Source organism: Talpa occidentalis, unplaced genomic scaffold (assembly GCF_014898055.3).
Source record: "Talpa occidentalis isolate TD23 unplaced genomic scaffold, MPIMG_talOcc4v2.1 talOcc4.16, whole genome shotgun sequence".
Lineage (NCBI taxonomy): Eukaryota > Metazoa > Chordata > Mammalia > Eulipotyphla > Talpidae > Talpa > Talpa occidentalis.
The window spans coordinates 60,398,368-60,414,144 of NW_023601653.1; the positions used below are offsets into that span (position 1 = coordinate 60,398,368).

A 15,777-nucleotide genomic window follows, 5' to 3' on the forward strand; every position below is an offset into this window, starting at 1 on the left:
TGCACATTTTTATTCGCAAAACTCCAATTTTGTAAAATTAGAGTAAATAATCTCTTTATGCCAGAAAAATTGGGTCCAATCCTAAGTAACAATGCAATTCTAAATTTTACAATCATAAACTTCAGAGAAAATGACTTGTTCAACAAACAGCTCAAATCTGTGAAATCCAAAATTCAAAGTTCTTAAATCTGTGAAAAGCACAACAGAATTCACTTGTTATAACATATCTATAAAGTCCATTTTTTCAAAATTTACTAAAATTAAGTTTATCAGATACTAGACAAACATGCAAAGATTACAGTAAAGTAGAACACAATAAAAGGCAAAAGAAATCGCTTCTCAGCCTTTTGGCTAAAATCAAGTGTAAAAAGCAAAAGATAGTCAATAGAAAATTACTCCATATGGAGTCAGATGGTGAATTCAACAAAGACTTCAAATCAGCTACTAAATATCTGGTCAAAAAATTAAAGTGTAATAATGTTAACGAGTGTGCAAATATCTCAGAAGCAGAAATTAAGAAACAAAAAATACAAATTCTAGGGTTGAAAAGTTATGATTACTAAATAAAAATTAATTGAGTAGGTTCAAGATCATAAAAGACTCAGTGAAGTGGACGCTAGATCATTATTTTCAGAAAGACCTATATAATAACAAACAATTCAGCAAGACCTTAATCAAAGGGAAAGAATGAATAGGTTTGAAAAAAAATTATTAGAAGAAATAATGGCCAAAAATTCCCCAATTTTTGACAAAAAACATTAATTTACAAACACAGGAGCTTCAGTTACCCAAATACACCCACTCCTATTTATAGGCATGCTTGTTAAACTACTGAAAACTAATAATGAAGAGAAAATTTTGAAAATGAAAACTGTTACAGAGAAGCACATAGTCATTGCCGAGTACTGATAAAAAAACAATGGCAGCAACACATTGAATTATCCATAATTCAGTGACTCCTCAAAAAAAGGGAAAAGACAACAAACTACATATTTACATATATAATAAAAACAAGGTATCACTCTCGTATCACACTGTAAGATCTTCAGAAAAGCCTTCAGTTTGAAAGGAAATGCTAATTTAGATTTACAGAAAAGCAGAAAAGGTAAATATGAACATAAATGCTAAGAATTATATATTTTTTATTTCTTGAAAAGACACATGATGCTAGGAGGCAAAAGTTAACAACAACGTATTAACAGATTTATAGCATGTGTAGATGCAGTAGAGAATGCAATATATGTAAAAATAAGACCATAATATATCTGAAAACATGATGTAATATATATAAGGAAATCAAAAACATTAGGGGGTAAACAAATACATAATAGCAAGGTCTCTTTAATTTATCTAACTAATTCAATACTAACTCAAGTATATTAAAATAACTTTTAGAGGGCCTCCCTGGTTAATTCCCAGTACTATGAGCTATCAGCAGTGACTGCAGCACTAGTTCAACCCCAGGATAGGGAGCTACCCACATGGTACAGCAGACCTCTCTTGCCTCGCCCGCTGCTCCCCTCAGCAGTGTCTTCGGTCTGTCTACCTGTTCTGCTCCCTACTCTGTCTCTGGTGAATTCGCTCACCCTCCCACACCTCTGACTTGTACCATAGCTCTTGTATAAATAAATAAAAAAATCTTTAAAAATAAATAAATCTTACTTGGATTTGCTACTTAAAAAAAAAAAATTAGATTTAGATTTAGATATATATTACAAACCCCAGAGAAATCTCTAAAACAAAGTAACACACACAGAGCTAAGAAAGGCAACAGGAAAATTAGGCTAGAATGTTAAAAAACAAACAAAAACTAACACAAAATAAAGCACAAGGACCAAAAACTAGATAAAGCTAATTTAAAAAATATAAAACAGCAAATCAAAATACAATCACACTAATTGTAAATCATCTAAAATTTCCTATCAAAATGCAGAAACTGCCAGATGGATTAACACATCAAGAAATAAATATAATTTTTCATCTATTTAGTCACTAAATACAAAGACAGGAACAGACTGAATAAACAAACATTAAAAGCACTTGTGAACAATTAATATTAAACAAGATACAAAGAGAAATTTTATAATGGTAAAGTCAATCTATTTCACTTTGTTGGTTTCACTTCATGTTTTGATGCTCTACTGTAAGGTGCAAAATTTTCTATAATGTATAATCTATAATAGAACAATGAAGTCTATAAGTGACCTATCTACTGAATTGTAGTTTTATTGATCATAACATAACTGATACAATCAATCTATAGTCACACATTATAGTTTCCTGGCTATATTTTTTTCTTGAGAAATAAAAGTAGCAATTATTTCAATAATTATTAACAGCAAGTATAATTATGATAGCGAGCATTATTTTCATCACACTCTGTGTTCAATGTTTCACATTCATTAACAACTTTAATCTTTATAGTAATTCTGAGGTGAGTACAAGCATTAGCCACATTTTATAGATGAGAAATCCAAGGTGTTAAGGAACTGGCTCAACGGTTACCCACTGTTAAGTGACAGGAGTCAAGCTGCCTGAATCAAAGAACTTATTATTTCTATGCCACTAGGAGCAGATTTATAAACAGAAATAAAAACAGTCATGAGTTGCTTAATGCAAAATGAGATGCATTCTGATGCAGGGTGATTTCATCACTGTGCAAGTATCACAGAGTGTACTCACACAACCCAGAACGGTATAGCCTACTATAAACCTAATCTAACTATAAAGACCATTATTGTATATGCATTCTTGACTGAAATATCATTATGCAGCAAATTATTTATACATATATATGTATACTTACATTTTTTCCTAACATCATTTTTGAGAAAAAATTTCTAATCAGAGACATCATGTGTTTGTATCAGCATTTATGCATATTAGCAATAATCTCAATTTGAAACTATAAAAAAAATCATAGTCATGTCAAGAGAGCAAGGATTGGCTCTGTATGGTTATTATTTTTTTGGTGATGATATAAATAAGAATATATTTGAAAGGCTAGAGTAGAACATGTCAATAATTACACAAAGAAAGTGAACACAGAAGACCTAGTTATTCAATTTTTGCCCATCTTTCCAAGGGAACTTGGCACTATAATTGGGACTTCATTAGCTACCAGTTATTTGTCCCTTGGATAGTTCACATTAATAATTAAAATTTCTCCTATGTACACTTTGAGCAATTGACTGTGTCATAATGGCTTGTCAGGATTTATACGCAACAAAATCAAGACTGATGATGTACAACTGGCTTAATTGTTGAGGTTCCAAGTATCATGGCTGGTTATGCAGAAGGATGTAGTTTACATGATCAGTCCATGAAAATACCTCATACCCTGAGGCTCACTGTGGCTTCAAAGACCCTCTGAACACGTCCCTACAGTTAACAACTAGAGAGAAAAACACATTTTGTGTGATGCTGAAAACAGAATTTAGAAGTTTGTACCTGATCTTTTTAAACACTACTTGATATATATCTTCTTCCTGTTATTTTTACTTTCTAGATTTTTTAAGACAAACCATAACCAAATGTAAAATGCTATGGATCTTATGAGTCCTTTTAGCAAATCAGCAAACTTAAGGGTGACAAAACAGCAATGTAACTGCAGAAGCACCATAAAAAGAATTCTATTCTGTTTAATGTATGATGATGAACTGAATGAATAAACCATGCAGTTCATTATATGAAATAAGCTAATAAACACTTATTTGGGGGACATTAGAGAAATCTTCATTCAAGAATTACAAAAAGATTATTTTCACATTTAATTATTTCCTAATTATCTATGAAAGAAAAAACAATCCTTTTAATCTAAAATAGCTTTAAGGTGTTTAGAAGTGCAATTTTAAGATTTGGCATAGAAAAACAAATTAGTCAAGAGATCATAAAAAATGACAGTCTAAAGAATCACAGCCTATTTCATACAAGTTTCTATTTCTCAGCAAGTGGCATATATAAGGTTAAAAAGCTAACAAATTTCTTAAAAATAGCTTTTAGAAATAGTATAATAATATTACACTAATGAAAATATCAAGTAGGATGACAAAAATTGTACCAGAAAAGTCAAGACAGCAAAGCATGAATTGATATCTGGTAGCGCATATATACTTCCATAGTGGTTCATCATATAATAATACTTACAAATCATATTTATAAGTGGCACTCATTAAAAGCTGAAGCTTTTCTCTCTCTTAAACTTTACTATTTTTAACCAGGCATTATTTTAGGAGGTTAGCTGCCTACCCAAACTGCTTGCATTTTCCATGCTCTACTACTAAATTCCTCATTCTCTAAGCCATACAAGTTCCATGATGAGCTTAACACTTAGTTGTGCTCTTGGATGTCTAATGCAGTTTCTTGTCTTTTCAGGCATCTTTTGTATTCACCAGTACAAGTCATTTCTTTAACTGTGAGTTATATAGGGCAAGGTAAAGTATTTCAGATTCTAAAACTGTGAAATGTATAATAATTTTGTGATGTTTTAGATTTACAGATAAGAAGTTGGGGAATAATTAGATTTTATATTATTTTGGGTATATTTTTCTTGAATTTTAAAGTATAACAATATTTACATCAATTTTAATTTCATTTAAATGTTGACAATGGTACAAACACTTCATTTTAGCAATCTACTATCACATTGTAATGACAAAAATGTTCTTCTACATTTGTGTTTTTCTGATTTGGTACTGGCTGGTCATAAGTGGTTACTGAGGCTTGAAATGGGGTTACTGTTGACAGAGTAAGTGAAAATTTCATTTTAAAGATAGAGGAATTAAATCTACATGTCGCTTATGGTTACATACTGAGAAAGTATACCTCTAGAAGAATCAGCATTTATAAAATGAAACACAGCCATTACTGAATGTCAAGTTTCCTATCTTAAAAATATTACTTAGCTTATCCAAACCAAAAAAAAACAAAAAAATCACCAAGGAAAATAAAGATGATGGCAAATTCTTTGTTTAGTGTTAGGTTTGTCATAAAGATTACCCATACATCCCATAAAAATCACTGAATATATTATTATTTCCTATTCTATCTTTTTCAAAGTACTTCATATACTTCTAATTATCAACAGCAATAATGCACAAAAAATCCTTAGAAAATAACACAACTTTGTCCTTTACTATCACACAAAGACTGACAAAATTTTAAGAAATAAAGTATTTCTAATGGCTTTAATTTGAGCTGTAAATCATGGTATCTAGTTTTATCTAGTTTGGGTAAAAAATCTGTTACTTTAAAAGAAAACAATCACTATGAAAGATCATTATGTATTCGTTTTAAAATTCATGTCCTTTATTCCTGGCTGATTTACTCAAGACTTTGTCTTGTTAGGAATGTGTTTCTTTCAATAATTAAAAGAAAGGAAAAAGAAAAAAAAACACCAATAACCAAATGACTTCCCTATAAATCTATTACATCTAAAGTAATATAGTGGAAAAAGTCAAACAAACACTGTTATTACAGGAAAAAATGTAGTTATTCCCTTCCTGGGTAATTAAAATATAATGTGAAAAAGTAGCAAGCTGGCAAAATGCTAATAAGCGATCAAAAAGACCAAGATTTCCTTTCCAAAAAGATGTTTATAACCAGTTAAAGAGACTGTGGGTGTATTGGGGGAGGAGGTATAAGGAAAGTAAGCCAATGAGACCTGCTTTAAATGATGGATCAGGAGGAAAATCAATGGGGAGACTGAATTTTTACAATATATGAACGCAAGTAACTATACTGTCAATTATATAATCCAAGCAGTTAGTTAATAATAATAAACCAATACTAAGAATTACTAAGCAAAGAAACTTGATTCTTGTCAAACATTAGAGAAGCTGCTTGAAAATCTTTTTTGAGAGTGGTAAAAACCAGACTTAGGATAACTTTCATTATATCAAAGAATATTGATGGAAATCTGTTCTTGTAAATTTTAATTAGAATTTTACTTTGAAACAGAAGGAAAAATCATACCTGTGATGTGCTATCAGCTGCTTTCTTATTAACAGAAGCATCTAATGTTTTGTTTGTCTGGTTTTCTGAGAAGTAAAAACAAAAACAAAAAGTCAGAACCATTTTTTAGAAGCTCTACAAAAATGTGAAAGGTTCAGCTGCTTCATATACAGAAGTTCATGTGCTTTTTTCCATACATAAATGGAATCTATCATAGATCACTGCTATAATATTTTTCAAAAGGGGAAATTCATATTAGGGTAAAAAAATTTCACATATCCTTTGATTCAGAAATTTTAACTCTATCACAAGAATATCTTAGGGAAATTATTTAAGATGTGATTAACGTAAATGTTCTACTATGACTTGTTAAGTAAAGCATAATTAATTCATCCATACGATATGCCTTTCCAGAAGAACTTTTAATGACATGGAAAAATATAATAAATTCATCAGAAAAAGTTAATAAGCACAGTGATTCTGAGAATCACTACATGATCTCAGCAGTTCAATCACAGATGATTTTTCTTTCTTTATTCATTTTTTTAAATTCACACACACACAATCACATGAAAGTACTTCCATCACAGCAAGAAGATAAGCAATGTTCTTTCTGCCTCAATTTCTTAAGAGAAGATACTAAATTTTATCATATCTTTAAATCACTGAGGTTAGTATTTGGCTTTTCCTCTTTGGTTATATGGTGAATCACATTTCTAAGACTGAAACTTCCCAATTTTGCTTTCTGTGAATAAAACCTTTCTAGTCAAATATGGCATTCCTTTCATATGCAAATCTTCAGAGCACATACTGAGTTGTCATATGTATATTTTTTTTTAAAAAAAGGAGATAGAGCTATATATTCCCATAAGCCCATATGTAAACCTGTACATTAAAAATATGGTTAAGTTAGACAGCTACCTGTTAGGTTTTTCTAGGCTACGAAAATAAAAAAGAGGCCCTTATAATTTCTACTTACTTCATCTGAATTATCTTAGTTCTTTTCATAGGCAAATACATTAAATAACAAAATTACATCGTTCATAAATGAATCACCGATAGTTTTTGGACTATGAAATTCTTGAAACACCGTTTAATGAAAAAAGGAATACATGGTTACTAATTCTGTATGGTAAATATTGAAATACACTGATGACATTACTAAAACATAAAAATGACTCACTACCAAAGTTTTTACATAGATGTCAGGATACATTCTTTTGGAGTTGAAACTCCTTTTCATTTGAAATGAAAATGAAACGTTAAGATAAAAAGTATATAAGGGAGGCTTCATTTTTTATTTTATGTTGAGATTGCCTCATAAAATTTTTCCCAAGATTCAGGAAAGGTTTAGATTTCTTTATAAAAGATTATACATACACAAACACACCACATATCATAAAATAGCTTTGAGTTTTGTTATCCAGCATGATTCTCTCTTGACCTGTGTCATAGCTAAGAATTATTCAGTGAACTATAATATTTTTTATCTAGACTTTCAATTATATCTCCTACCCCTTTATTATATACTTTCTTAAAGTTACATTTTACATTTTCATTCTATTTTTTTCTTACTAGATGACTTCTAAAAGTAAAAATTATATATCTTTCAGTCAAAACACAGAAGGTGTACCTCAAACTTTCCATCATATGGGAAACATTTTTCTTATTCTTAAAAGATACTGCTACTTAAACCAACACTGCATTTTTATAAGAGCCATAAAATGATTTTACAAAAGTAAATTAGTGCTAGATAATAACTGAATGAAAATGAATGGACTGAAAACACTGAATTTTTTTCAAACCACAGGAGTCTTTTAACTGGTATCCCTAATTCCATTTTTATCTCCCCCAAACCATTCCCTGCAGTTGAGCGTACATAGATTTAATAGTAACCAACATCTGAGCTCTCTGCAAAAATCCTTTAACCCTTTCTCACTATCTTTACATTACTTCATACCTTTCCAGATCTCCCACATTATCTCACAGAAACTTGCATATCTTGAGAGTCATCATATTTATAACAACTTACTTTAAAGCCAAGTTCTCTATTTGATTGTGAACTTGGTGAGAATAGGGACTGGACTATCTTTACATTTGTTTTTGTGTGTAGGATTTTAAAGCAATACAGTCATTCTATATTCATGAAAGAATAAAATTAGTTAAATTTTATTCTGAAATTTCCAAGTCATCCCTAGGACATTTTTACTTAATGTAAACAGAAAATACTTACTCTATAGGAATTATAAAACTAATAAAATATATACAAATGCAGTCTAGCTGACAGATGTTTTTTATAAATAGTACCTAAGTATAAGACTCAAAAGATTTTCAATCATGTAAACCATCAATTTATCACATTAGAGATGTATTAAAGCTTGGCTTTATTATATTCAGTAAAATCTTAGTTATTTGATTTCATCTTAGGTTCTGGGGACTCTAAGTAACTATATATTTTAGCATAATTGATGGCATCCCTATAATTATGCATGATCAAAACCCAAATCATCTCATAGGCTTTAATTCTAATTAACATGAATAAAAACATACAAAGTTTTTCATTCACACTATGGTCAGTATGTAATAATTTTCTTTCAAATGTAGGAATGCAATCTAGACACTGAACTAAAGAGCTACTTAATATAACATAAAGTACACATAAATGTGCTAAATAGATGTTAAGACATGAAATTAAGTGTAAGTGTATATTATCAGAAAAGAATGATATACTAGTAATAACTTAATTTTCACACAAAAATAAAAAGTCAAGTAATTAAATGAATAAAAACAAACCAACACTTATTATGACCTACAAAGTGTATTAGCTAGATAACTTTGGGCAAATACATACTCTTTGTGTCAACAAATATTCATAAAAATTTTAAGAGAACAGACAATGAAATTATATTATAATCCTGGTATTTGTAGACGTGTTTAGGGTACTAGAATACATAACATTTAACAACATTAATCTTTTAAGTTATTTCTTTTCAGACCGTGATTTTTCAGGAAAATTTCTATATTTAAGAACACATCTTTTTTAAATTGAAGTAATGCTGTTTGACAACACTGTATATAACTAAGAGGTTAAGAATATATCTTATCGATGGAAACAACTGAAATGCTCCCAAACAGATGAATAGAGCAAGAAGATGTGGTATATATACACAATGGAATATTACTCTGTGATCAAAAAACATAAACTCATGCCATTTGCAGTAACATGGGTGGAAATGGAAAGGATAATGCTAAGCAAAGTCAGAAGGAAAAATACTGGATGGTTTCACTTATACTGGAATATAGAGAAACTACACAAAGGGTCAGAAAAAAAGACAAAGCTTGCTAGCTGATCTTAGATCTGAGGCATAAGGTAGGGCAAGGGGAGGGAGAGGAGTCACAACAGGAGAGGGAAGAGCACAAGGGACTATGGTGATGTGAGAATAGCAGGGAAGACAAAAATGAATGATGATGTAAGAAAATAAATTTAATTATAAAATATATGTGTATATAGTATATTTTATATACTATATGACACTCATATGACCATGAACTAAAAACAATATCAACTTAGTCTCAAAATTTCATGAGGAAAAACTCCAAAATCACATAAAACATCTTCTATCTGATTTATTAAAAAAAAAAATCAAGGATTAGCAGAGAAATTAAAGAAAAATAAAGTAGACCCTTCCCCCCCAAAAAATTGTGCTTGCTCTGACTAGCTAAATATAAGCATCTTTTAGTTTTGTGATAGTTGGTACTTGCAAAAGAATAATTTACTAAGGAAACATTTAAATTTTAAAAAATAATAGGAATAATTATACTTTTATTTAAAAACTTTCATATTCTAGATGTGAATTTTATGAGTGATATTCACTATGAATCCAAAATTAACTTTACCAATAAGAACAAGTCCGTGAAATGCCATTACTATATATTTTATATGAGGAAATATACTGAGAAGGCAAGTGTATTACCAAAGGCTATATGAAAAAAAAGTGCCTTGCACTCTTGCTTACAAAAGTAATATGTACTTTAGAATCTTATATTTCATGGTTGGGTACCTACTATATCATATTAGTAAGACAGATATACTGTAGCAATTTCATTATATAGATGATGTCCACTCATTCTTGCCTGTCTTTACAAAAGTAGTGGCGATAAGTATGAAGTCAGAAATGAAGAATAAGCAAGTTTAAGAAGAATACAAAAAGTATGCTTTGTAGGAATAAGGAAGACAGAGTTTTAGATTTTATATACTAGTACAATCAAGTTGTGCTTTTTGCAAAAAGTTTGAAGTATATAAAGACATATCTCAAACTGGAAAATATACAAAAGAGAAAACTAGAAACAATCAAATATTTTATAATAAATTAGAAGGGGAAGAAATTAGTTTTAAACTGTCCAAATTTGGAAGATACAAGTAATGAACGCACAAATGATTTTTCCAAATTGGTAGGAAAGATATGTGGCTTTTATTTTCTTGCATAACCATTCTGTCAACCATACACTTTAAAATAGTTTTTGTTCTATTCAGAAATTCCTGGCAAATGTACTGTAAAAATAATGCTTGCTATAAAGCTTAAATTAAAAATTCATCTAGATTATGAAAATGACTAAAAGATAAATAACAAACGTTCACTTCTCAAACTCTTCCTCAAATCCCATTTTAACAACATCATTTCTCTCCAAACTTACTAAAAGCAATCTCTAGGAAATTCTATTTACCATGTTCATCCAATAATGCTAGTCATGTACCCTTACACACACAGACACACACACGTTCAATTACTTATAGGTCAATAACATGCTTAAATCTCTCATCCTAAAGCTACACAGTGACTCACCAATTCTTAGGGTCGTAGCACTGCTCTGTTCTGCAGGAGATGAAGTACTAAAAGCAGAAATTGGAATTTTCATCTGTATAGGACCTCGATTATTTGAGGGACTATAAAGTCCTGAGGGGCCCACTGTGGGTAGAGAAGTCCTTGTGGCTTGTACAATAGAGTGTGCTGTTGGAACAGCTTGTACCGCAAGTGTTGTTCCCAATGGTGCAGCACTGGCAGGAGAGTTCCTTTGAATACTGGGACTGGGCACAGAAGGAACATTGTTTGGTTTAGTGGAGTTTGACAAGGATGGCAAGGATACTGGATTTTTGGTAAGACCACTCACTGTAGGTGGGCTTTGCACAGAAATGAATTCAACATTGCCGGATGGTTGATTGGTCACTAAAGTCCCTGGATGACTCTGCAGAAGTTGAGGCTGGGAGGATACTGCAACAGGTACATGCAAGATCACTGGTAAAGGTTGCAAAGAGATGGTAGGCTGGGGATTTCCACTAGGCACCTGAGTCGTAGCAACTACTGTAGCTGTGTTGGGTGCAGGAAGAACTGATGTTGCTGTCAGAGAACCTGAAGTCACTGGAGTATGCAATTTAGGTTGACCACTAACAACCGCTGGAGGAGTAACAAGACTGGTTGAAGATACTAAAGAAAGAAAGAAAAAAATCTCAGATTTTAATGGCTATCTTCATCTATCAGCTAGTATAACAATATAGTTTGCATTATTTTAAATTTAATGTAGTATATATAGTAGACAGAGTAAAGTCTTTCTTAATGAATTTTTTCCAGATTTACATTCTGGAAAATCTTAAAATTTCATTTAGAGAAGTATTTTTGGTACATTATGAAAACAGGAGACAATTTATACTTAATATGGAAGACGGCTATTTCAACATCAAAAACAATTTTTGAAAATTACTATAATCACCTCAGAGAAACTAACTGGAGAAACAAAACACAGAAATCTATGTAAAATCTATGTAAAACTGTAAAGATATTTTTGAAATCACACTAAAAGAATTATAAATGCCACGGAATAGTGGCAATGTAGAAAATCAAACAGAAAATTTAGGGTCACCACCATTAATGAGTAACAGATAAAATTGGTCATGGCATTTTATCATTTTGACCATGTAAAACCTGTACCTATGGATCATGTTTCACTGAATTTTCTAGGAGCAAATTGAGGGGATGCTAATATTGGCATTATTAACATAATATGATATAAAAAACAAAGTGATGGTGGGAGATAAATTAAGAAATAAGGGAGAAGACACTAAAGACAAAATCAAAATGCTGATTACTGGTATTTTATAGTAATTTTGGTTCAACTCTTAGGTTTATTCTCACTTGAACAGCTTTGAAATCAATAACCAAATTTCTTTTTCAGATTTTTAGTCTTCTAAAGTCAGATATTCTAGGTCAACAAATTTTAAAGTGTGGTCCAAGAGGACACCTGGAGGTTACTGAGACCCTTTTTTTTTTTTTTGACAGTTTCCAATGTCAAAATTTTTTCATAACAATAACACATTATTTGACCTTTTTTTCATGTAGACATTTGTAGTGATAGAGCAAAAACAATGGTGAGTAAAAGTTCTCATGTCTCAGTACAAAAATGATGGTTATGGTACCAAACTGGATTCTTTATAACCACATTTACAGAAAAACTAAACAAAATTATTTCACTTAAATATGTCCATAATAAAGCAGTAAAAACTACTGATTTTATTAAATGTCAACACCCGAGTACAGTTCTCCTTACTATTCTACATATTGAAAATTTATATACTAATGAAATGCACCAACCCTGGGAAGATTTAGATAACTTAATAAGAATTTCCCAACTGATCAAAAAAATTATACTATAAAAGATACATCTAAGCCCCCCAAATAAATAAATAAAAGATTTGTTGATTGGGTTTCAGATTCCACTTTGCAACTAACCTCTAAGAAACTATTACTTGGCCATGTCAAGCAAGAATATCCACAATTCTCTAAAAATGTTACCTAGTCCTAACCAACTATATACATTTGTATGAGACTGAATTTCCTTCATATATTTCAATAATAACAACAAATTTGTAGCAGATTCAATTAGATTTAGATTTGAAAATTTAGCAATCATTAGCAGTCTTAAATTTTTTTTTTTTTTTTTTGGTGGGACCCTCGCCGGCGGCCGGGGAACAAACCGGTGCTGCAGAGGCTGTTGGGCAGCCTCGCAGCCCAGCCTTGCAGCCCAGCGCTCAACCACTGCACCGCCAGGGTAGGCCCACAGTCTTAATGTTTTAAAGTAAATTACAAAGGTGATTTGTAAAGATGTAACATAATACTTTTTCACTAAAACTTTAAAGTTTAAATAGGTATTTTTCATTAAGACATAATTTGTGTTCTATAAATATGATCTCTGTAATAATTTTAACTGATTAAACAATCATTTAAATATTTTGTTTCAATTTCTACTGTATTAAATATTGATCAAAAATAAAAGCTCAGGGCCTCCCTGGTGGCGCAGCGGTTGAGCACTGGTCTGCGAAGCTGCCCGTAGCCTCCACAGCGCCGGTTCAATCCCCAGCCACCGGCAAGGGTCCCACATGGCACGCAGACCTCTCCTGCTGTGCTCGCTGCTCCCCTCAGCAGTGTATTTCGTCAATCTGCCTGTTCTGCTCCCCACTCTGTCTCTGGTGAATCCTCGCACCCTCCCACGCTTCTGACTGTACCCAGTGTTTGTATAAAGTAAATAAATAAATCTTAAAAACAAAACAAAAAAACCCAAAAAAACACACACAAAAAAAGCTCACTGGGGTCTTAATAATTTTTAAAGATTATATGATCATACAGGGGTAGAGATACCAGAAAGTGTAAGAATCACTACAGTAAAGATTTGTATTCCTGTATTTTCATGCATATCTACAATCTTGATTTTTTAAATGAAATTTTGTATTAACACTCTTTTTATCAGTGTGTTCACTTTCTTAGTCTATTTAAACATCAAAAGAATGTAAGAAAAGAAAACCAACCTTCATTTCCTGAGAAAATGTATTTCAATGTTAAAGAATATTACCTGTATTCACAGGGGTCTGAAATGATGATGGTGTACTCTCGCTTACATTTCTTTTGGACTCCAGCATCTGTCTCACTGTGGTTACATTTCTATGAAATATATATGCACACAAATAGTCAATGGAAATGCTACTGGAGACATCTGTTTAAGCACAGAGAAAATAGTAGCCTATAGGAAAAAGGGGTGTGTAGACTTGAATACTGTAGCAGTAAGCAAATAAATATACTGAGGCAAAAGTGGCACACAAACTCTAAAATGCTGGGGCTTATGGAATATGATAAGAGTCTTCTCGCTTATATACTAATGTGCTCAGTTTTCTCCTGAAAACCAAGTGTAGGTTCTAGTATCTGCTGACATTGGCTTTTACCATCTTTTACCAAAGGATTTTCAAAAAATTGAGAGAGTATGATTTATTATATTATAAGAAGTTATATAGCCATCTGCAACAACCAAAGAAAGCTCTATAATAAATTATTAAAGTCAACATCCAGAGATGAACAATTGTAACAAAGCAAAAAAGGGAAAAAAAGGAAATTGATTTAATATAACATACCACTATCTCTACATAATTACATAGAATAACATTCCAACATTTTCCTGCAAAATAAAATCAGAAACTTGTTTTTTCATTAAAACTCTGACAAACAGACTGCTTATAATTCTCACCTGTAGGATGCATTGTTATTGCTGTTGACATCAATTACAGACTTTCCTGGTGATACAGGTGGGTTTGGTGGATTCTGTGGGAGAAAAATACCCAAGAAAATAAAATCCGATGTACAAGAAAACTTTAAAAATAAGACCTTTATATGAGTTGTTAATTACCTGTTATTTCTATAACGCAGAAAATATTACTAGTTGAAAGAACTTGTGTCTTGACACTGCCTTTTGTAGTGTACTCTAACCATATCACTTAATCCTTAGAAATAACTGCTTACCATGAGTAAGATTAAGTATAATTCCTATATCTCAGTATCTTGAGTGAAAAACAATAAACAATATAAAAATGTCTTAAATGCTGTAAGGCTTCAGCAATTCTAACAATACAAGTGAGTGAATGGACACACAAGTTCAATAAAGATATGATGATTGCCTACTACATACCACATACAGCAGACACCAGATGACCACCAGCAACTCAACAAAGTATGTTAAATATTCATTAAGTCAGATAAATGCTTGATAACTATGACTTAAAGCAAAATTGCATAGAATGAAAGCAGAAGGAAACTACCAAATAAATGGTACCCTAGGTCACAAATCAAAATTCTCAAAGTTATTTTTATATTTTTTGTTTGAAAGTAATACCTGCCACAGTGACTGATAATTTCATAAAAAGATGTCTCAATTCTAACTAAGAATCACTATTTCAACCTTCCCCCCTTAAAAACCAGATAATATAGAAATATAATTCTAATATCGACAAGTTAATTTCCACTATTTGGACCTTCATCATAATGGTACTATAATCACTTATTTCTTAAAGTGAGGGAAAAAAATCAGTCCAAGACTTACTTAAATGTAATAATAATACATGTCAAAGCAAATGTGTTAAGAGCTTAGGATAACATCAAACAGATGCCACTAAACATTTCTTCTTTTCTCAACAACAAATATATCTCACTGCTTTTAACAGGACAAGGGGATAATTTTAATCAACGAAATACAGCAATTGTACTAAGTGTGTAGAAGAGTAGAGGAGACAAAATATAGAATTAAGAAACTGCTTTAAAGGTGCTTAAATGTGATTGTGGACAAAGATATTTGAAACAATCAGAAAGCAAATTAAAGTAACAGTGTAGCATCAATGGAAAAAGTTTGTGGGAAAAGGACTGAATCTCCAAATAGGACTTGAAGTAATCAGTATACTCAAAACAAGATGAAGTTAAAGAATATTTCAGGAAGAAAAACAAGAAAAGGAAGAGT

General features: G+C 31.3%; 1 protein-coding gene across 1 annotated transcript in view; it reads right to left on the minus strand.

The window, feature by feature from the left end:
- The window catches only part of ATF7IP (activating transcription factor 7 interacting protein), a 117,003-nt gene that overhangs the window by 17,548 nt on the left and 83,678 nt on the right, over positions 1-15,777 (minus strand). Inside the window, 4 exon segments of the mRNA XM_054696431.1 lie at positions 5,974-6,038; positions 10,797-11,435; positions 13,852-13,940; positions 14,518-14,591. Of these exon segments, the coding sequence (XP_054552406.1) occupies positions 5,974-6,038; positions 10,797-11,435; positions 13,852-13,940; positions 14,518-14,591 (867 nt within the window).